This window comes from Lissotriton vulgaris, chromosome 10 (assembly GCF_964263255.1).
Source record: "Lissotriton vulgaris chromosome 10, aLisVul1.2, whole genome shotgun sequence".
NCBI classification, from domain to species: Eukaryota; Metazoa; Chordata; class Amphibia; order Caudata; family Salamandridae; genus Lissotriton; species Lissotriton vulgaris.
Genome location: NC_141698.1, coordinates 1,042,719,957 through 1,042,742,923, shown reverse-complemented (window position 1 = coordinate 1,042,742,923; position 22,967 = coordinate 1,042,719,957). Strand labels below are relative to the sequence as shown.

General features: G+C 45.4%; 1 protein-coding gene across 1 annotated transcript in view; it reads right to left on the bottom strand.

Moving 5' to 3' along the window:
* TOPAZ1 (testis and ovary specific TOPAZ 1) overlaps positions 1-22,967 on the bottom strand; it is a 1,918,280-nt gene that overhangs the window by 1,860,671 nt on the left and 34,642 nt on the right. The window contains exon 2 of the mRNA XM_086942092.1: positions 1,758-4,236. Coding sequence (XP_086798218.1) covers positions 1,758-4,236 — 2,479 coding nt within the window. The remainder of the gene's footprint in view (positions 1-1,757; positions 4,237-22,967) is intronic.

Genomic DNA, 22,967 nt, shown 5'->3' with positions numbered 1-22,967 from the left:
TCTGTGATTTCATGGATAGCTTGCGGTCAATGTTGATTCTGAGGTTTATGGAGTGGTTGGAGGGAGGATGTGCAGGTCCTAGGTCTCACGACCACCAGAAGTCGTTCCATGTGTTGCTGCTGAACATCAGTACATCCGTCTTGTCTGTGTTTAGCTGCAGGCAGTTCATCCGGTCAGCGACGCTTGTCATGCATCTGAGGAAGTTGGCTATGGTGGTGGGGTCGTCAATGAACGAGAGGATGAGTCGCCTGCATAGGAAATTATGTTGAAGCCAAGGCATCTGACAAAGTTGGCCAGCAGGGTCATATATGTGTTGAAGAGCGGGGGCAGAGGAATGAGCCCTGGGGGACACCACGGGTGATCTCCTTGGGTTCAAAGGTGAAAGAGAGGTGGTGGATTTTCTGAGTTCTTCCGGTGTGGAAGAAGGTGACCCATCTAAGCATGTCCTCTTGGATGCCGATGTGGTGGAGTCTTTTGATCAGAGTGTGGTGGGATATGTGTTGAAGGATGCAGAGAGATCAAGGAGGATCAGAGCTGCTCGGATGACATCCGTGGCTGCCATCAGGACAGATTTGGTGCCATGATTGCTACATAAGCCTGCTTGGAAGGCGTGGAGTAGCAGTTGTGTCATGAGTTGCTTGTTGAGGAACTTTTCCAGTACCTTCGCTGGGAATGAGAGCAGCGAGATTGGACATTAGTTTTTTAGTTTGCTGGGGTCAGCAGAGAATTTGGAGTAGTGGTGTGGATCCTAAACTATAGTGAAACAGTGGATACTGTCTTTTTACTGCTTTCTCCAATGGCCTTGATGTGCAAAAATATGAGATGTTCTCCCCTCTCATACCAGAGTAAAAGATGGTGCACGATGCTTTCAAAAAGCACTGACTCAATCTTTGCGGTGACATCCGGCAGTGTCTATGGGAGTGGAGGCGCCTTCACTCTAGAAGTAGAAAGACATTAGCAGAGGTGCCCGAATTTCTTCGAACCGGGGAAATGGGATGAGGAGTCTGTGTGAGGCTATGAATGCCAGAGGAAGCAATGTGCGTCAAGTGTTTGCACCCATAAAGTTAAGACACTAGTGGAATCACACGAATTAGCATGCTGGGGCATCACTCCACATGATAGAAGAAGGCCTACACCCCTCAGCTTACCAATAAATCACCAACAGGAAGCTAAAAATGGAGAAATTAAAGATGGAGATTGACAATGCCTCAGTAGGTGAACTCTTGAGAAGCTAAAGGAAGATGATCACAGCACTGGGCGGCATAACAATACAACTTGTAACTGCAGTGAATACACAAATGAACAAACTAGAGTCCAGAATAATCATCAAGGAAACCTCTTCAACAGTGATGGATGTCAAAATGAATTCAATGGAGACACTTTTTTTTGTATGGCAAACTTTACGCATGGAGCAAAGTGCCCTATGCACCTGTTAAAGGGCAGTATTTGGTCAATGGATGATGCAAGAAGGGAGGCAAACAAAGGTTTGTGCCATTTCCTCTTACCTTGGCAACAACTGCAAATTAAATTACTACCTAGAATATTCAATAAGTATTGCAGGCTTCAATATGAACATTCTACATAGAGCCCTGTGCCTTTGCCACATATTAAATAAAGTCTGAAAATGTATGTGCATTATTCTAAGAGCTGTAGGCTAAGAGAGATGAAAAAATGGTGACCACCGAATCTCACCCTGACATTGCAAAATAGTAAATGCCATAGTCAACCGTTTTGGTAAAATAGTAAAAAGTGCATACCTTTCATTGCTTTTGCTTGATAAGTCATCCGAAAACTTGGATACTAAAGGTATGAAAGGTTGGTTTCCAATGGATATGTCTTTGAAGGGTTCCTGTTGTACCCGGGCACTTTTGAGTTCAGATTTAGACTCTTCTTCAGTGGAACCCCCAAATAGCTCAGGATCATCCTGAATAACATCTAATAACAGAACATCATCTTCAACAACTGCGACCTCATTTGTCGGACGCATTTCATTTTGTGCATTCTTCAAGTTCTGGGATGGGGTAGAGAATTCCCACAAAGAATCATCATTCAATGAATCTCTTATGCGGCTGTCCTCCAAATTTGAGGATTCAAAAGTTACATCAGTGTTCTCTGAAGTAGGCGGATCACATTGTTTAAGTGAAGTACTCTCCAGTAAACTGCTCTTGTTTGAGGCAATGTCTTCTGTTGGTGCGGAGCATTCGTCTGAAAAGTGTTGTAAGGTAGTTGTTTGGAGATCTTTACTGCACATAATATGAACAGGTTTCTGTTGCAAATCGACATGAACACATGCACTAAAGTGATCTAATTTGAGATCAGAACTAGTAATTAAACTACCCACATTCTCTTTGCCTCTCACAGTCCAACTCTTCAGAGAAAGAATTTCTTGGTTTGAAGTTTCTGTATTTGATAAAGTTTCTGGGAAGCTTTCAGCTTGCTGGGATGAACATCCAAAATGTCTTTCATTTCCTGCATTCATTAGGTTGTCAGGTGCTTGATCTGCCACAGGTGTAAAAACAGATGCAGTGTTGTCTTCAACTATTTTTCCTTCCACAATTAGATCTATACAGTTGTTTAATGCAACATCAATTTGAAGGGAATCATTTCCATTGCTCAATGTCTCATCTTTTTGTGTTTGTGACATTAGTGCATCTGCTGGTAAGCCGGAAAAAGTTTTTGGTGCTATAGTAGAATCGGGTAACAAAGGAGTTGATAAACAGTTATGTATATCATCCATGTCAGCAACAGGATTTGGGTCTCTAGCACAGCTTGCACTTTCTAAACTTCGATCCAGTTTCTTTTTTTTACAAGCAGATTCTTGGTGCTCTCCTGCAACTAATTGTGGGATATCTTCTCCTATCTCCTTCACTGAATTGACATGTTTTATGATTTCTACATGAGCAGGTTCCTCATTTTCAGCAGCCAAAGCAGTATTTGTTTTGAACCTTGACCGAAAGTCTTCAGAGAAGGGCCATGGATAAGTTCTAGCACAGGACCTGAATTTCCACACATGCTTCCCAACCATCGGCACTGCTCTCTGGCAACTAAATAAATGAGCTTCCTCAACCTGCCAGCTCTTAACCAATGGTGCATTTTCAATTTGTTTATCAATAGAAAAAGCTTCAGAGTTATTTACAATTTCTGAATGATCAAAAGCAAAATGTTCATCAGTCTCTCCATTTTTGCATTCAGTATCAACCACATAGTTTCCATTTTCATAGGAAAGTAGTGATATTGCCTCCTCCAGGAGATCATCCACATTGTCTAGATCACTAAATTCTTTGTTGGGACAGGCTTCTTTTTTATCAGTATAATTTTCAGGACTGAAATCAGAGTTAAGCTGAAATGAATCTGGAAACACGCCATTCTTGTTTAGCTCTCCAACTAGAGTCTCTAGGTTGCCAATATCAGCAGTGGAAGCAACTTTATCTTCCCTTCCTGGGTTCTTCATTTGATTTTTCAATTCTGTTGCCAATCGTTTTTCATTTCCTATAAGTGTTGCTATGGAAACATTTTCTGCATCTTTGTTGGCTTGTTTCCTCTTTATACCAGTAGTCTTATCTGTTTTCGCCAACACTTTGTGTGGGTGATATCGATCAGATGAAAGTACATCCTGACACGCTAAGCTGACTACCTGTTCATCTCTTTCAACAAACACAGAGGATGATTCCTCTGTTCCAGCCACTAAAAGGCTGCCATTTGCATCACTGCTTGCAGACCATGGAATCGATACATCTTTGGATTTTCGTTGCCCAACAAATTCTTCTGTAACTTGATAAAAATCAACAGCAGCGTTACAGACATTGCTGTTTACATCAACTGAACTTATTGAAGCAATTGACAAACTGTTCTGTGATGTCGCAAGGGGCATATCTTGTTCTGGAAACTGAATGCGATTAAAGCATTTTGAACGTTCCATGTTTTGTCCATTGCTGCATTCTATCAGTGACAAGTCGGTTTGTTTATTTTCCACTCTTCCTTGATCAGGATAGTTTGAACAACTGCTGTCTGTACATCCTGGTCTCCTAATGGCTATCCCAGATTTCAACCTTGGCGCATTTCCAAATGATGCCCCTTTGCATGCAGGAGGTGCATCTTTCTTACCAGAAGTAGTGGAGGCAGTTATCCCGGTTTTTAAAATGCAGTCGCTCAATGAATTCAAGGAAGTCAGAACTGGGCTATCCTCCGTGGTCACTTGTGTACTCGTGATTTTCACACCTTGAGCTTCTCCTCTTCCTATTTACAGTGAAACATATTACAAAAATATATTTAACAATTGTTGTCACGGCTCATCAAAACATTACATTTAGACATCTCAACCGGACAAGTATAATACATTTTTGTCTCTGGTGGTTAGCACTAAGACGCTCAACCCAAAAAGAAAGCCATGCTCCACTTCCGTGCTACTGAATCAAAGAGAATACGTTTTTACAAAAATAAAACATAGTTTCTTACCATTATTATTTGAACATTTGAGGTGCTTCAAATAAACAGCCACTCAAATTGTCATTCATTTATTAATCTAGTGGTATTCCTATTTATGACCTACAGTCAAACCAGGAAATGATAACAGATGAGAACAAAGCACTGTCTGCAGAGTAATTATACAGCAAATGGCAAAGTGTAAAATTAGAACTTTTCTGTTACCTTCAATCAACATGTTTATGCTCCTAGAAATATTGCTGTTCACACACTAAACTCCTTTTATAGGCAATCCTGTCTTCTCTTTACATATTTGAAGGCATATGTATGATATATTACTAAAATCCCTTTTCTCACAACAGAAAAAAATTATCAGCAAGCCAACACCACTGACAAACCAAGTAAACATTTCCCCTTAAATTATTATTACTCCCACCAATACTTCTACATTAGTAACATTAATATTAAAACCACTTATATTTCCACTTTTATTGGTCCACATAGAACTTGTTTTTCTACTATCACAAGTACCTTCAAACTGTTACAGCCAACTCACGCCTTGAAACACCCCTTTACCCATTCACAAGGATATGAAACACTAATTAAGATCTAATGCTTTGACCACTTGGTTCCCTGTTCTAAAAAAACTTTCTTAATCCCCACCAACACAGCCAGTTCCTGGAGAAACAAAAACAGCATTGAGGAAGAACATGGAAAACATGGTGGCTTTTCAAATACACAAATATCTGGAAGAACATGAGTTTCCTGGCAGATGTCTTGCACCCACAGCGGAGCTCAGAACCTACCCTGGTCTGGTAGTCTTGTTAAATGAAATGTTGGTCATTTAAGGTGATAATTTAGCAAAGGTTATTTACAAACCTATCAGCTGCATTCAACACAGTTGACCATCATATCCTACTGAGCACATAAGACGACAGTGGCATACGGGTTGCACTCCTCGTCTAGTTAAAATCTTAATTGACCTGGAGCTACCAAGCACTTCTTTTTCTCCTCCTCCTTATGTCCAAGGACCTTGGTGTGACCCGAGTGTACCTCATTCCCTATCGTCTCTTACATGTATGTAAACTCCCTCTCCGCCATAATCGGCACTATTGGCTACAGTGCAATCAACCATGTTGACCAGACAGGTCAGTAAATTGGATGCAGGGGAACAGGACTCTGTGGGAAAGCTCAGGGTTGATCTTGTAGCTGCCAATCAATGGAAGAGCCATAACTACCTAGCACTCTAGTCAATTTCTTTCTTACCTCACTGGCTCTTATTTCTTCATTTAGCTTTGCAGTTATGTCTCACACAGACGATACCAAGATTATTATCTCCAGAAAAAACTATTTGGGTTCTTCTTATTTATTCCTTTGGTTTTTCACTTGGGACTTAAAACAGACCACTCAGGCTATAATCTCCAGTAGTAACAATGTGGGCGCACCTCTGAAAAATACAAACACTCCCTTTCTGAGGTTGTTCAATGGATTAATAGCAACAAACATACTTAACAGCCACAAAACTGATAGTGGTCTAATAACTTTAATACAATCATGTTAAAAATGTTACAAGGGTAAAATTTCCATGAATTCCAAATTCATTTAATTAACAGGATAACTAAAACGGATATATTAAATGTAATACATCTGACCACCACATCCATTTGTCTGTAAAACCTACATCAACTAAACCAGCATCTCTTACTCCAATAGCAGAAGCCATCTCCAAACTTCATTGGCTAAATTTCAAATGAGACAAAGAAATATGATCCGCTTCTTCGCCCTCACCGTCTGCGGTCTATGCAGGCTGTGAAAAAGTATACCCCTGCTTCCAATTGACTGCTATAAATTACTCTAGGATATTAGCTTAGCTGGAGCCGACTGTTGTAGCTCTCTATTGAAATTCCAAACAAAATCACATTACAGAAACTTCAACCCATCCTATAGACTTCAGTTAATATTTCAACGGGGCATGCTCCTCTATCTCAATCCATTTATTTGCCAGTCATTTGTTACTGGTACCAAAAGAATCATCTTTGTGGCACTTGGCATTACTCATCAAGCACGCAGCAAATTTGGTACCCTCTTCACACGGCTTCATCTAACATCCCTCAGCCCCTTTAAGACTCCTCAGTTCCTCACATGCTTACCTCTTTCAGTTTCCCGCCATATTAGGTTTTGAATGGGTGGGCACTTCTTTTCCAATGTGGACATCAAACATTGGAACTATCTTCCTTGTAGACATGTATGCAAAGCACAAATTATTTTAATAAAGTTGTTAGAAAAATGGCAGTTTTGTTGCTGTTAAGTTTGTGTATGTTGCTATTAATCCAGTGAACAACCTCCAAAAGGCAGTGCTTGAATTTTGCCGAGATACTGCTCACATTGTTCTTACAGGAAAAGATAATCGGAATGTATAAGACAAGTGAAAAGTCAAAGGAAGAAATGGAAGAGTCAAAGTTGTTCTTATTGGAGATGATAATCTAAGACATGAAAAAAATGATTTGGGTTGCCTGCATTGCTGAAATCTCACTTTGATTTCCTAGTAACAGGACACACTTTTAGGGAAGCACAGCACACTAGATACCTTAATTTCTTCAAATCTAAAGGCAAGTAAAATTGAACTTTGCTCTTGGAAACAGATGGCCTACATGACAGGGCACTCTACCTATTTTAACAGCCATGGTAAAATGCCTTGGCTTCATAGTTCATATAACGTGTCAAGAGCACAGTTTAATGCAGGAGCATCAAGTTTTTTTTTTAATTCTATGTCAGGACCGGAGGCTTCAGATTATGCTTTTCTCTCTTCGCTGTTTATTAACATCACATCGCACAGCAGCCAGAAAAGCATCAAAACTTGAATTTTTTTTTAGTATTCCCAACATAGGAATATCAGAAAACATTGTAATAACATCGTTTAATAACTACAAATCCCATGAGATGAACATTTAGGCAGTCCTTCTTTAGTGTCCATAAACCCCAATATAAGGCGTCCAACCAACGAACTCCTCCTCTTTCTTCGCTGCTTCGCAGCCAGTTAAGTGCTATTATCCCTCTCTCACACTTTTGTGTTTGTTGAGGTGTTTGTGTTTTCTTCTATTCTATTTGCATTGATTGTTGCTTTGGGGGGCCTGTGGGGTTTTTCTTCCCTTACAGAGCCCCTTCCATCGCGGGGACGCCTTCGCCCCTTACGCGATGTCCCCGTGTATTCCGCGGTGTTGAGTCACCGCTAGAGGGCGCCGTTGCGTCTCGCCTGCCCGCGCGCAGTTTTCGTCTCATTAATTGGAGCTGCGCTGGGGAGTCGACATCGCTGGTGCCCTGCTGCCGCCTAACCCTGACGCCCTCTTGGGTTGTACTGTCCCGTGTTGAACGCCCCGGTGGGGTCTGTATAGTGGTTGTACCCATGTTGAAGCCTGCGGGCGATTTCAGCACCTTTTTTCTGCAACAGCTTCCGCTGGGGTGTTCCCCGCTCGAGCGCGCTGGGAGGCGGTGCGGCCTGGTCTCTGGAGAGAGGGTCGGCGCGCTGTAAAGGCTGGTGCTGCCTTTTCATTGTCCGGTTCCACCGGCCTACAACTTTTGCCAACCTTCGGTCGGCCCACACGTGGCAGTCTGTGTACGCCATCGGAACCCTCAGTTTCACTTTCTTATCTACTACGTAGCGACATGGCTAAGGGGTACTACGTCGAGGAGGAGGAGTCTCACCAATACCTCCAGGACGACGAGTTCTATGCGGCTGTGGACCAGTCGATTTACCGGTGTGTGCAGGAAATCGTTGGGCCTATGGAGGACAGACTTTCAGCCCGCATTGTCTTGGAATGTGCAAAGTTGGCACCGGCCCCAGGGGGTTCCCCCGCCAACGATCCTGGCCAGCCGCCGGCGGCCAAAAAGTCACGTGGGGACGCGGGTCCCAGTGGTTCGCAAGTTGTGGACAAGGACGCTTTCGAGCGCCTACGCGACGCTTTCCTGGCTAAAGCGTCTGGGTCGACCCTCGAGGCGCCTCCGCCTCAGACAACTTCTACACCGGCGAACGATGTCCCGGCCTCCCTGGGGGGGGGGCTTCCCCCGCGGATACGGACGACGACGACGAGGACTCCGTGCGATCATGGCGACCGGCGTCCAATTCGACGGAGTTGCCCAAGGACACTTCGGGCATGCTGGACCCGGACGAGATCATGCACCCGCGGTCAGCCGCCTGGGCGCCCGGTGATAAGGTGGCGCAGTTTGTGGCGGGCCGCCTCCGCAAGCCCTTGGAGAAGGAGGCGCGCAGCTGTCTGAGGGGCGAATGTCCTCGCCCGACTCTGGAGGGGAAGGTGGCCATGACGCCGGAACTTGATGGGAAAATGGCCACCTTCATGGCGAAGTTCAGCAAGGACCCCCGGAAGGGGATCGACGCCAGGACAAGCTCTTGGACACCATTGGCCCCCTCACCAAGATTCTCGATATGGCCGAAGAAGCCAAGGTGTCGGGCAGCGCCATTTGCCCGGAAGTATTGTCCAACTGGGCGCAACGGGCGGTTATCTTTTTGGGGAATGCCAACTGTGCCCTGTCGACCGAGCGGCGTCGGTCGCTACTGATAAAATTGGATCCCAAGTTGGGCGATTTGGCTTCGTCGGAAGCTGGCGCGGTCGCCCAAGGAGGACTCTTTGGTGAGCCATTCATTAAAGAACTGGGGAAGTTTGTCTCCACCTTCACCTCCCTGGATAAGGCCCAGTCGACCATCAAGCGGGTCTTCCACCAGCGTTTTTCCCGGGGGGCTGGTCGTGGTAGGGGCCTCACGACCGGCCGTGGTGGTCAGCAACAGCCCGGAAAAGGGCATGGCTCCGGCAGGGGAGGCTACAACTCCTCTGCGAATTATAACAAACTTCTACCCCACCAGAGGTCAGCGTATCAGAGGACGCGGAAGCTTCCAGAACGACTCCGGCGGCAACAGTTCACACGGTGAGTGTCATCCCTGCAGATCAGGTGGTTATTGGGGGGAGGTTGGCGTGTTTCCCCCAAGCGTGGGAGGCTATTACAACGGACGCATGGGTCCTTCAAACCGTGCGGGGGTTCCGCATAGAGTTTTACGACCAGCCGTGCCAGGCGGAGCCTCCCCGGCCCCTAACGTTTTCTCAATCGGACGCGCTCTTGATCGACGAAGAAGTCTCGGCGCTACTGCGCAAGGGGGCTATTTGTCGAACAACGCGCCACCCCCGGGATTTCCTGAGCAATATTTTTCTTGTGGAAAAAGTGGACGGGGGCAGACGACCAGTCATCAACCTCAGGGAGTTCAATGGCTGGGTGGTGTACAACCACTTCAAGATGGAGGGCATCCATCTTTTGAGGGACGTTTTGCTCCCGAACGACTGGATGGTCCGTCTGGACCTCAAGGATGCGTATCTGGTGGTTCCGATTTACCCCCCGCATCGTCGTTTCCTTCAGTTTTGCTGGAAAGACATGGTGTTCGAGTTCAAGGCCCTTCCGTTCGGTCTTTCCTCGGCCCCTTGGTGCTTTACAAAAATTCTGCACCCGGCCATCGAAACCCTGCGGAGTCAGGGGATTCGGCTTATCGTCTACCTGGACGACATCTTGCTGTTGGGCCAGGACCGGAGCAAGTTGGCCGCCCATCTGTCTCAGACAGTCTCCCTGTTACAAGGTCTGGGGTTTATTGTCAACAGGGAAAAGTCGGTTTTCACCCCCGCCCAACAAATGGTGTTTCTGGGCTTTGTGGTGGACTCGGTGAAATCGACTCTGTTTGCCGTCCAGAAAGATGGCCAAAATAAAGCATCTGCTTCGGCAAACTATCTCGAAATCGCACACCTCCCTCCGGCAGGTGGCCAGGGTAGTAGGCCTTCTCTCATCGTCCATTCAGGCGATATTCCCGGGCCCTCTTCACTATCGGGCCCTTCAGCGACTGAAAGCGCACCATTTGCGCAGAGGGCTATCCTACGATCACTGGATTCCCCTGTCGGTGGAGGTCAAAGAGGAAATGTCTTGGTGGCTAGCCCACATGGAAGCGTGGAACGGCCGCGCGATTTTCGGGTCCGTTCCGGACTTGGTGATAGAGTCCGACGCCAGCAGGTCTGGCTGGGGCGCCCGCTGCGGGGATTTCTCCACAGGCGGCGCTTGGTCGTCAGACGAACAGCGACTTCACATCAACTGCTTGGAACTTCTAGCAGGTTCGTTCGCCGTCCGTTGCTGGACGAGGGACTCCGTGAAGTCATGCGTCCTTCTGCGGATGGACAATGTCTCAGCAGTTCGGTATGTGAACCACTTAGGGGGTCCGCGGTCACGAGCCCTTGTGGGCCTGGCGAAAGACTTTTGGGATTATTGTCTCGCTCATCAAGTCTCGGTTCAGGCGGAATACCTGCCGGGTCGGGCCAATCAGGTGGCGGATTGGCACTCGAGATATCTCCGAGACTCCAGCCTGTGGAAGCTGGATGTTCAAGTGTTCCGCTGGCTGGCGGCAGGCTGGGGTCTGTTTTCCATAGACCTGTTTGCGTCCCGTCTGGACTTCCAACTTCCGAGGTTCTTCAGCTGGAGACCGGATCCTTTGGCGGAAGCGACGGATGCGTTCCTCCAAGACTGGAGTCAGGAACGGCCGTATGCCTTCCCGCCTTTCTCCATGATAGTTTGGGCCGCGGCCCAGATTCGCCGTCAGATGGCGGACGTGGTGATGGTGACGCCCGTGTGGAGGTCGCAAATGTGGTTTCCAGTTCTTCTGGAACTTTCCTGGGATTCTCCAATCCTACTCCCCCGGCTTCCTCGTCTTCTCCTCAATCCAGACGGGGTCCCTCACCATCTCCTCCAGGGTTCTCTCCGCCTCATGGCATGGAGGCTTTCAGGCGACGTTGGTCGCTCCCTGGCCTTTCGAACTCAGCTCAGCACTTTTTGTCCAAGGCCTGGGCAGGCAGCACTGCCAAGAGGTATAGATCGGCTTGGACCAGGTGGGTTCGTTGGTGTCTTCGACGGGGTTTGGATCCCATGGTCGCAGGCCTCGTTCCTATCCTGAATTTCCTTGCATAACTCTCTACCGCCGGCTTGGCATACCGGACGATTAATACGATACGTTCTGCCATATCGGCGGCTCATGTGCAGATAGATGGAGCAGCGGTTGGGGAGCATCCCCTGGTATGTCGACTCCTTAGAGGAGTGCGTCTGGCTTTACCGCCGGAGCCACGGTATTCCGTCCTGTGGGATGTTAACGTGGTGTTAAACCTTTTTCTTTCCTGGCAGCCTAACAGGTATCTTTCCTTAAAAGAACTGTCAGCTAAACTGGCGATGCTCTTGTGCTTAGTATCTTGTCGCAGAGTGTCTGATGTGCGTGCCCTGGATGTCACGGCGAGAGCGTTCTCCCCGGATGGGGTGACCTTTACCCTGGGTCGACGCACGAAATTGGCTACGAGGTCTATTTCCTATCCGGCATTTGCAGATGCCCCCAAGTTGTGTGTGGTACAGTGTTTGAAAACCTATGAGGATGTTACAACGGAACTTCGCCCTCCGGGCGAACGGCAGTTGCTGATTGCGCTGCGCAAACCGCACAAGGCTGTCTCTTCCCCCACTATAGCCCGGTGGGTGCGTTGGGTAATGCAGGAAGCTGGTATTGATACGAGGCAGTTCGGAGCTCACTCAGCAAGAGGGGCCATGGCCTCAAAATCTTTTGCCCTTGGGGCACAGTTAGAAGCCCTCATGCGCGCTGCGGATTGGTCTTCGGATTCCACCTTCAAAAGGTTCTATTTTAAGCCAGTGGTGGATATTGCTAGTTTGGTGGTGAGCAAGCTTTAAACAAGCATAATCTGAAGCCTCCGGTCCTGACATAGAATCGAAATTTGCCTAGCGTAGTAACGGTAAGTTTCAATTCTATTAAGGACACGGAGGCGAGGATTATCCCACCCATACCTCCTGCGGAGATCCCGCCCGTACTGGAGTAAGTAATCCGTTTTCCGACTTGCAGTATGGTCACGGTTTTCTTGGGTTGCATGTCGATGACTTGATACTCTGCTTTGTTGACTTGCCTTCATGCTTAGTGGTATGGCTTAGCTCACGCTGTTCTTTTCTCCGCCAGGGAATGATGGTGCGAAAAGAGATGCTTGAGACTTTGGCCTGACTCGCCACGAAGAAAGAGGAGGAGTTCGTTGGTTGGACGCCTTATATTGGGGTTTATGGACACTAAAGAAGGACTGCCTAAATGTTCATCTCATGGGATTTGTAGTTATTAAACGATGTTATTACAATGTTTTCTGATATTCCTATGTTGGGAATACTAAAAAAAAATTCAAGTTTTGATGCTTTTCTGGCTGCAGTGCAATGTGATGTTAATAAACAGCGAAGAGAGAAAAGCATAATCCTCGCCTCCGTGTCCTTAATAGAATTGAAACTTACCGTTACTACGCTAGGCAAATTTCGACTCTCCATTAAGGAAAATTATTCCTTTCCTGGCAAAGAAGCAGCATCCAATGGAGTTTGATACCTCCACTGTGTCTATATTTAACTACTGCAACAGCCGCCTGTATCTAGGACTCTTGGGCCACTCCAGAGAAAATCTCCTGTACTTTGCATTGAGAACAGTGTGTTGGAATTAAATGTTCCATTATGTTTCTGCAATTCATTTATATGGTTGTGGCATACTTTATGTTAAGTATATACTGCATCAGCCTATTATAAATAGTACCATTTTGAGGTTGAAGCGGTTTGCTATTTACTCGGAACGTTTTCCTGGGAATGCATGCCACCTATTGTTTACTATTGGCTTTATGGTTTGTAAGTCACATTTACTTGCTGTGTATTCGCTGGCTCTATTTGCTTTAGGCTGTCTAGCTTGAGTTTGTCCCTTATGTCGCCCAAACACTATTTGCTGTATTCTTCCAACAGTGCTCGATTTCTGTGAACAGCCCTTTAAATCTAGTTCTTATATTGTCACATTTGCTGTATATTCAAAGACAGAGGGTAATTGTCAGGCTTTTCTATCTCAGACTTCAAAGAGAGGATTTATGTGACAATCAGGCTAGCTACTGGGGCTGGGCTTGAGGAAGGCTCTACAATATTTTTTTTCTAGCACACAACAGAATTTAAATGTCTGTGAATGAAACGTGAAGATACTTCATAATATATTAGAATTTGAAAAGCACAAATGAAGCACATTTTTTGGCGATTCTGAAGTAGGGTGGAAACAAATATTTTAATAAGATGAAAACAAATCAATACACTGGGTGATGACATTTCCACACATTATCGTTTGTGCACTGTATACTTTTATCAGTAAAACTGTATGTCTAAGCGAATGTAATGGTGATTTCAATTAAAGAGATGTGTCTGTAATGGCAGTGAACAACCACACCATGCATACATCACTTTACCACACTCTCCACACCACTTCAGTCTACTATGACCACTCCACACTGGGTCACTGCACTATACTCTGCGCCACTCCATGCCTTTCTACTCTTCACTGTCACTCTACTCTATGCCAATGCACCCCCACACACAATGTACCCCTGCACTCTTTGCTACTGCACTTCACAACACTCCACTCCACTCTGCAACACTGAGCTCTATACCAATGCACTCTACTCTGTATCACTCCACTCTTAGCCAATGTACTCTATGCCAATCTAAACTACGTCACTCTGCTCTACCGTGCGACACTCCACAACAACCTACCAAACTCCACTGCACTTGGTGCCACTCAACATCACTGTACTCTACTTAAATTTACTCAAACCCTAGCACTATACGCCACTGACCTCTACACCAACGTACTCGGACCCACAGCACTCTAAGCCACTATACTCTACAACACTTAACGCCACTTTACTCTAAGCCATTGTACTCTATTTCACTGCACTCTATGCCACTCTATTCTACTCGAAAAGGGTTACAAGGGAAACCCTACTCACATATTATAAGCAGAAACAGTGGTTCCTGTTTAAAGAACAATATCTATGGTACATCAAATGCAAAATTGCAATGCAGGATTGGGTTAGTGCGATATCCGAAGGAGAAGAACCATACACAACACAAGCTTAAGTATGAGCAGTAATTGTTTATGTAAAAAAGCAGCTATGCAATTATACAGCACCTTGTGTCCTCAGTGCACATGGAACCTACAACAATATGTGACAAATTAGTGACAATAACAAATGGTTTCCAACTAAAATTGTTGAAGTTGACTTTCCAGAGAACTAAATGATGGAGATGGTTCACTTTTTGTCGTCGACTGCGTTTCGACACCTTACAGGACAAGGGGTCTCTTCAGGACCTAACGATATAGGGATATCTATGATACAAGAGAAAATTATATAACTAACATGAGTTTATCGGCTACAGCACCGCTGTTCTTGACCTCTGTATCCAACATGAAGCAGGTACTCTATATAAAACCAACAGAGCGCAATACTCTTTTGGCCTACAAGAGTCATCATCCACGAGCATTGAAAGACTGATTACTTTTTGGACAGTTTCTTCACCTTCGAAGAAATTGCTCACATAAGGAAGATTACATGAAGGAGGCTCAAATATTAAAATCCTAGCTTTTGGCCAGAGGCTATCCTAATAGATTTGAGAAGAAATCCCTCAAACGGGCCTGGTTCTGTCCCAGGGAGGAACTCCTAATCACAAAAGAGAAAACTTCCATCGAAAGATTGAAATGTCTCACAACCTTATTGGTGTGAACCCCTTTGGGGTACACACCAATAAAGTCCGCAACCTGAACAAAAACGGGAATTTAATCCAAAACATTGATTCCACAATACAATACCCCATGTTTGCCTACAAGAGAGGCAAAAATATTAAGGATCATCTAATACGCTCTTCAATTGAGAGCTATGTGGAAAAAACACATGGCACCATTAAATCTGCATGGGGTCAGCGGAGATATTATCGGAAGCCCGCCAGTGTCTGTTGAATGTTTGGGAACCTACGGACCTGAATGTATACCAGAAGGAGTGGGTCACTCTACATCGTGGCTAAGCGAAATATAGCCCGGCTGTGGGGAGCAAGTCAACCGCCCGAATCGCTCAGTGGGCAGAAGACCTTGACTGGTGTATGCTTAGGGAAAAGTCGGTGTTCATAGCCAGGGGATGTCCGAGGAAGTGGGAGAAGGTGTGGGGAGCATGGAATACTCACCGGGGAGGGATTTGTGAACTACTGCTACCGAGTATGGGATTGGAAGTGCAGGAATCCCCTTGATCCTAGCATGGTATATTATTGCTTGCGATTCTGTAATTGGCCGGAATGACCTGTGTGTATTAGATTATATGTGATCAGCTGATGTTTTAATTTTCTTTTTTGTATTGTCTTGATTATCAATAAAAAGAGTTAAACAAATAATAATCTGCATGGGGTCTTCCAGAAGTCAAAGGACATTTTCAATGTGGCAACTGTGTGGCAAGTGCATTCACATTCGACACAAAGACTTTTGAACACTCCAATGTGAAACATAGACTGGAGTTTTTCTCCAACTGCAACACACGCAATGTGGTGTACTGCATATGGCGCTTCTGCAACCTTCCATACATACATTGGGCAAACACAACAACCTATCAAAGCACCAGAGGAGATAAGGTGGCGAGTAATTGACAAAGCGACTATCCCAGCAAGATGAGGTGATATCACACAAATTCTCCATAGATCAGAGTGTTGCTGGATAGAGAGGGTCAATTCAATTACAGGTGGTCTCAATTCTGCAGAAGAGTGGAGGGGATTTGTGGACTCCATAGCCAACTGAGGCATTACATACTTCAAACTTTTGCAATGTATGAATATAAGCAAGGAATTCCTCAGCACACAAACTCATTGTCACGCACATAACATGATGGGATATGGCTCTATAGGCATATACAGCCCTAAAAATGATACATGTAGTCCTGTTATGCTTGGCTATAGACACACAGGCCCAGTAGCCCCATTGTGCATGACGCAATGTTTCTATGACACTTGACCTCATGGCTCTGTCTCCTTGCGAACACTGTAATACTGGATAAATGCTTTTCAAGATCTAGTAATCTGTTGTGACTAGTTCTCTTACACAGGTTTGTCCACCAGTCACTTCATGTATAACCGAAAGCCTTTCTAATGATTCTTATGAATCTTTTTCATTATGTACAGGATGGAATACATTTTGCACCTATAGGCTTGACAGACATTGTTGTCTGCTTGCACGATTTCAATCTTGTGAGCGAGTGTTAAATCTATACAGCATTAGGGTACGAGTGTCTTCGTTGGTCCCGCTATGTATAGGGATATTATCCAGTGCTATAACAAGGGTACTGGGCACCAATGGGACCTATGACTGAGTGTTTATGTATAACTTTTAGGGTTCACACTGTATTACGGATTCCTTTCATAAGGCATTGCAAACATCCAGTACACACCAAAACTATTTATGTAAAGAAGGCAATTACTCCCAGATTTTACTTTCACCCTGCGTGATATACAGAATCACCATCTTGACATTACCACAGTTGTGGTATGTCTTTACCTCTTAGCGGTCCCCAGCGGAGCACCAAACACCGGAGCTCCATTGTAGGCGGCTCTCCATTATTAAGCCAGACATGACGTCCGCGTTGGGCGTGTGCCAGCCAGAAGCATTTAGCTTCTGCCCGCGGCCCGCTCATCCCTCATATCAGCGTGGGAACTGTATCCAAGCGGTACGGCGTGCGCCGAGCAACTGCACGCGCGGCTTCAATTCAGAGTCTCTGTTCAGCCACAGGTGAGAAACTCTACCCTATACGTAATATTTGTGGACACTCCTTGTACTAGTAAACTACAATCTCTAAATAGTAAATTTTTTGTAGGTACACGGATTAGCGCGACCCATCCTCTACCTTCAATTAATGCTACCGCATATCAGAGCGACATTTTCCTATAACAGGACGATTCATTCCTCTTTTTTGGTAACTATGTTATTATGCTCACTTACCACGCTGTCTCTCAGATTGTAGTGTGTCGTATTGTCCGCTCATACTACCTTGTCCTCCCTACAGGCCATTCTATAATCATGCATTGTCGCGATTTTATGCATTTGCATAAGCTGTTGCATTGCCGTGCAGCTCAGCTCTCCTGTCATCACCTTCCTTTCCCTCACAGGGGTAAGTCCCACTTGATGGTATACAATATTTCATTTTCAGCATGTTTTTTTTAATACAAGCTCATTCTTATCCTTTATTTCTCTATTCTATCACATGTGCAGCACCTGGCTGGGTCCCATGTGAGTAACCGTTTGCTTCCACCTTTTCGCCTACCTGGGGTGCCCACTTGTCATGATGACAGATTATACCTCTACTCAGATACAGGCCGTTCCTAGTCCTCCTATACAGCAGACTGTAGCCGATAAGGCTCATTTTAGTTATATCTGTTTGTCTTGTATTATAGATGTCCCTATATCGTTAGATCCTGAAGAAACGCCGCATCCTGTAGGGGGTCGAATCACTGTCAACAACAAAAAAGTGAACCATCCTCCCCATTTAGTTCTCTGGAAGGTCAACCTAAAAAAAAAATCTTTGGAAACCACTTGTAATTGTCACTAATTTGTCACATATTGTTGTTGGTTCTATGATCACTGGGGACACAATGCACTGTACAATTGCAGACCTTTTTTTTTTACATAAACAATTACTACTCATACTTACGTTTGTGTTGTGTATGGTTCTTCTCCTTCGGATATCGCACTAACCCAATCCCGCATTGCGATTGTGCATTTGCATATTATGTACCGTAGTTTCTGCGTATAATACTCTATTCTAATCCACGCCACTGTACTTTACGCCATTCCACAGAACTTTTTTACTCTGCAAAACTGCACTCTGCCACTGAAGTCTAAGCCACTCTTCAATGCACTCTACTCTACCCCACAATTATCTACTCTGCACCACTCCACTCTATTCAGAAACAATCTACTCTATGCCACTGCACTCTACACCACCTTATTTTACTCAATCTCACTCCACACCACTGCAATCTAACCTGCGCCACTCCACGCCACTTTTCTATGCTGCAGCGCTCAATGCCAATGCACTCTACGCCAATCTACTCTGCAACACTGCACACCACCATACTCTACGCCACTGTACTCTACGCCAAGCCATATCAATCTACACTTTCGCCCACTGTCACTTTATTCTGCACCACTCTACACCACTGCACTCTATGGCACTCTAACTTACTGTGCAATACTGCATTTTAGGACACTGCACTCTATGCCACTTCACTTTTTACCTCTCTATGCTGCACCACTTTACTCTATGCCAGTGGTCTCTACTATAGGCAACTGCACGTATTGCCACTGCACTCTACACCATACCAGTCGAAGCCACTCCACTGATTCTGCACCACTCCATGCCACTACTCTGTGCCACTGCACTCTGTGTCACTGTACCAATTGTTAGATCCCACCCAGACGGGCTTCAGACCTAAACACGGGACCGAGGCCGCCCTCCTTATGGTCACTGAGGAATCCAGAAAAATCCTGGATCAAGGAGGATCAGTGGCAGTGATCCTCCTTGACCTCAGCGCGGCCTTCGACACGGTCAGCCACGACACTTTGCTGCACCGCCTATCTAGTGCCGGAATCAAGGATAAAGCCTGGCTCTGGTTCAAATCTTTCCTGGAGGACAGATCATTTCGAGTCTTCGACAGTGAGTCTGTGTCCACCAGTAGACCACTAAGGTGCGAAGTCCCTCAGGGCTCCTCTTTAAGCCCCGCACTTTTCAACATCTATATGAGGCCACTGGCTGATGTCGTCCGCCCATTTGGGGTTAAGATTATTTCTTACGCGGACGGCACGCAGCTGGTGGTCTCACTGGCGCAGGAAGCCAACACGCCTGCATCAGGCGGACTTAGAGAGTGCCTAAAGGAAGTAAAGAGTTGGATGTCCTCATCATCCCTCAAGCTGAATGGGGACAAAACGGAGCTGATGCTCCTGGGCCCTGCCGACCCCCTTTTCTTCAACTCTTTGTGGCCCCCCTGCCTAGCCCCCCCCCCCAGCTCCAAAGGATAACATCAAGAGCCTCGGAGTATGGCTGGACAGATCCCTCTCATTCAATACCCAGGCCACAAAACTTTCTGCTACCTGTTTTGGCCTCCTTAGGATGCTAAAGAAAATCCTTCCTCTTCTACCTATGGAAGCCAAGCAGGTAGCCATACAGGGTCTGATACAGTCTCGCCTAGATTTTAACAACGTGCTATACCTCGGCGCTCCAGACTACACCGTACGCAGACTCCAGTCAGTGCAGAACTGCGCGGCTCGCGCTCTGCTCAAGCTTCCTCGCAGACATTCAGTAAGGGCGGTTCTGATCAGCCTTCATTGGCTGCCAGTGCGCCAGAGAATCCTCTTCAAGGCTATGTGCATCGCCCATCAGGCCTTCTGGGATACAGGCCCCATGATCACACGTGACTTAGTCACACATTACCGACCCAGTAGAAACCTCCGCTCTAGCCAGACCTTCATGGCTATACCCCCTAGAATAAAAAAGACCAGGTCTGGCGGCAGGACGTTCGCCTACAATGATTCAAAGACCTGGAATGCCCTCCCCTGCATCTTAGAGCCGACCCAAACCTCTCTTCATTCCGCAAGCAGTTAAAAACATTCCTTTTTAACCTTCCCTACTAATTCCCAGCTAGCCACTCTACGAGGTCACCGCTGTTATTTTTCTAGCGCTTGGACGCCTCCGGGCAGCAATTCGCGCTCTATAAATTCACATCCATTTCCATTTCCACCCTATGTCACTGCACCACTCCATTCTATGCCACTGCACTATACGCCACACTCCACTAAATCACAGCCCTCTACACCAATATACCACTTTACACAAAACCAATGCACTCTATGCTGCTTTGCCCTACTCTGGAACACTCTACGCCACTCCACACCATTGCGCTCTACTTTACTGCACTCTATTCTACTTTGCAAGCCTGCACTCTCTGCCACTCTACTTTGCACCACGGCACGCTACGCCACTCTACACCACATCACTGCATCTACGTCACTCTATTCTACTCAGCACCACTGTAGTCTACCCTGCAACACTCCACTCTATCCTATTCCACTTCACTGTACGTCACTTTAATCTACCCTGTACCACTCCACGCAACTTCTCTTCACTACCGCCACTGTATTCTACTCTACACCACTACACTCCCTGCTACTTTACTCAAAACTATTACACTCTCACCACTGCACTCTTCACCAATCTATTCTGCACCATTGTAATTTATGCTACTTCCCACTACAATATGCCAGTCTATAACGTTTTACTCCATTAAACTCTACAACAATCTACCTCACTCTATAACACTACTCCACAATACTACAAGTAACTCCCTATATGCCACTCCAACACATTCTACGACACATCTCCACTCTACACCACTGCACTCTATTCCACTCCACTCGATAACACTCAATGCCATTCCACTCTCCGACAGTACACCACTCTACTCTACAGCACTTCTCCACTCTACGAAACACCATGTAAGCCACTACACTCAACACCACAACACACTGTGCCACTACACTCTACTTCACACCCTTACACAACACTCTACCCCATTCACAACATTTCACAACACTCTACATCCCTCCACTCCATAACACTCAACTCTTTGACACTCCACACCGCTCTCCTTTACCTCGCTAACTTTTAGCCTTGATGAACAGCACCCATGCTAGCGTACAACATGAATAAAAAATATTGGAAAAGCCAGTAGCTATTGAATTGGCAAGACCTACTTCTTTGCCAATGCTTATTTCCAGCAGGAAACGCAAGAAATGAACACCATGCTGTCTCCTCACGGTTGTGTGGGGATGCAGAAGGAAATACTTAACCAGTGGTTTATTGGGTGCAGGAAAATGGCGTTGACCAGAAGAAAGAGGAATGAGCCACACAGCAGTAGCTTGCCTGGTGCTTCAGGATGCAATAAAAACACACTGACTGCCATATCTCCCACAGAACTCTATAGGTGTTTTGTGCCGGCTCCCAAAGTGCAATATAGTGCAAACTATCTAAGTGTTAGGAAGCCAACATCCTACTTCCAAGGTAACACTAACAAAGGGGAAGTAAATATACCAATATATTCCCCAACAAGTCAGAAAGAAATGTAAGCGTTCTAGGAGCCTGCTTCTGGGGAGCATGGGGTAATATTCTCAACCTCCCCATGGCCCAAGATGCTGAGTGGACAGATGTAAAGGGGAAGGAAGGAGGCAGAGAACAACTAAACAGGAAAACAGGTAAGAATACTGGGTAAGTGACTTACCTTAGTAATTCCAGCATAAAGATTCAATCTTCCTAACTAGTGGAGATGCTGAAACCAAAATTGAATGACTGATAACCAGGCTCTCTTCTCTTCAGGGTTCTGCAGGAGAATGTGCCTCCCTTTTCTGTGTACTCTTCTGACCAAGAATAAAAAGCTTCGGAAATTCGGCTGAACAAGTCTTCTAGTATTTGTCAGTATCACAAGAGCTCATAGGGCGTTTTATGGCTCAAGAGATCTGAAATCACCTTGAAGCTTAAAAAGCATGCGCCTAATAAAACCTTAAAGTCTAGAAACCCCACTAGAGGCTAGAAACCCCTCTACTTTTCAGACCCTTCCGCCTTCCACAAAACACTCAAAACCTCCCTCAACTTAGCTTCCTTTTTCCTTGAATTTGGCTTATCAATACCCTAGACCATGTTAATGGTATTTGTAGGTCATAGCTCTTATTGCTGGAAAGTCTCAATTAGGCATCAGTGGCCTCATTAAACAAAATAAATTAATAACATATGATCAAATTTCTTATAATCCAACTCAAAAGTATTTGTCTTATCAGCCTTAGAAAGAGAAAAGCATGAGCGGACCTGTCGGTATTTAAATCTGTAACCATTATGTTGAACATAGATACCTGAAGGAAATGCTTTAGATCACCGACTCATCACCCCAATTTAACACAATGTTATGTTATATTGATTTGTATGGCACACTAATCACCCAAGAGGGTATCCATACCCTTGGGCAGGTGTGTGGGTGTATGGTCCTCATGGTGCTTATACGAATGGCCAGGTCTTCAGCTTCTTGTGGAACTTAAGAAGTGAGGAGCAGGCTCCGATATGCTGATGGAGGTTGCTCCATGTCTTAGTTGTATTGTAGGAGAATGAGCAAACTCCAGTTTTGCTTTTGCTGATGCAGGGAATGCGCGTGAGTGATAGTGAGGCAGAAAGTTGGTATCTGGTGGGTTGGAGAGAACAAATTGGACAAATTAAAAAACCTGCACAAGAAATATGTGTCTTACTCCCATAGAAAAGGAGGTTCAAAATAGTTCTAATGGATAAATTACGATTAGATTTAAATGTAGATCTAGCGATAATTTCATGAATTTTCAGACGTTGCTATATTTCTAGAATTGCTACTTTATTAATATAAAGATGCTATCACAACTTTGACTCATTTTGTATTTGGTATGGTGATATAACCCACAAGTTAGAGTACTTTACTGGTAACAGCAGAATAGCATCCTGGGCAGCATATTTTAAAGGTACTACAAAAACAAAACTGGGGATGAGACTATGCGATAACTCAAATATGGTATTTGCAAA